Genomic DNA, 388 nt, shown 5'->3' with positions numbered 1-388 from the left:
GCTGTCGGCCCTGACGCAGTTTGAGCTGTGCCAGCGAGATACCTACATGCTGCTGTTATGGGTGCAGAACCTCTACCCCAAGTGAGCTTGGGTGCCGCGTGCCGCCGGGCTGGGGTTCCCTGGGCGGGCAGGGCCTGGGTGTCACCACGTGCAGGGAGTCCCCTGGGAGAACGGCCCAGGGGGGGCTGGAATCAAAGGGACAGGGCCTCCGCTGGGCCTGCTTTGCCCTGGGAATCCTTAGTCTCTCCAGCCTCAGCGGCTTCCCACAGTTGTGGAAACTGAGGCACAGAGAATGGGGGCAAGGACCTCATCTTTCATTCCTGAGCTTCCAGTCTGGGTCAGGGGGTGAAGACGCCTGTGATCCAGAGTCAGGAAGGGCTGTGGCCAG

The 388-nt window shown here is 62.9% G+C and overlaps 1 protein-coding gene across 1 annotated transcript in view; it reads left to right on the top strand.

Moving 5' to 3' along the window:
- Positions 1-85, top strand: part of EXOC3L4 (exocyst complex component 3-like 4) — a 10,904-nt gene extending 10,819 nt beyond the window's left edge. Inside the window, 1 exon segment of the mRNA XM_010851413.1 lies at positions 20-85. Within this exon segment, the coding sequence (XP_010849715.1) occupies positions 20-85 (66 nt within the window).
- The last annotated feature ends 303 nt before the right edge of the window (positions 86-388 follow it).

The sequence above is a fragment of the Bison bison genome, unplaced genomic scaffold (assembly GCF_000754665.1).
Source record: "Bison bison bison isolate TAMUID 2011002044 unplaced genomic scaffold, Bison_UMD1.0 scf7180017864302, whole genome shotgun sequence".
In the NCBI taxonomy this organism is placed as follows: domain Eukaryota; kingdom Metazoa; phylum Chordata; class Mammalia; order Artiodactyla; family Bovidae; genus Bison; species Bison bison.
Note: the sequence above shows the minus strand (reverse complement) of the source record. Positions and strands in the feature narration are given on the sequence as shown.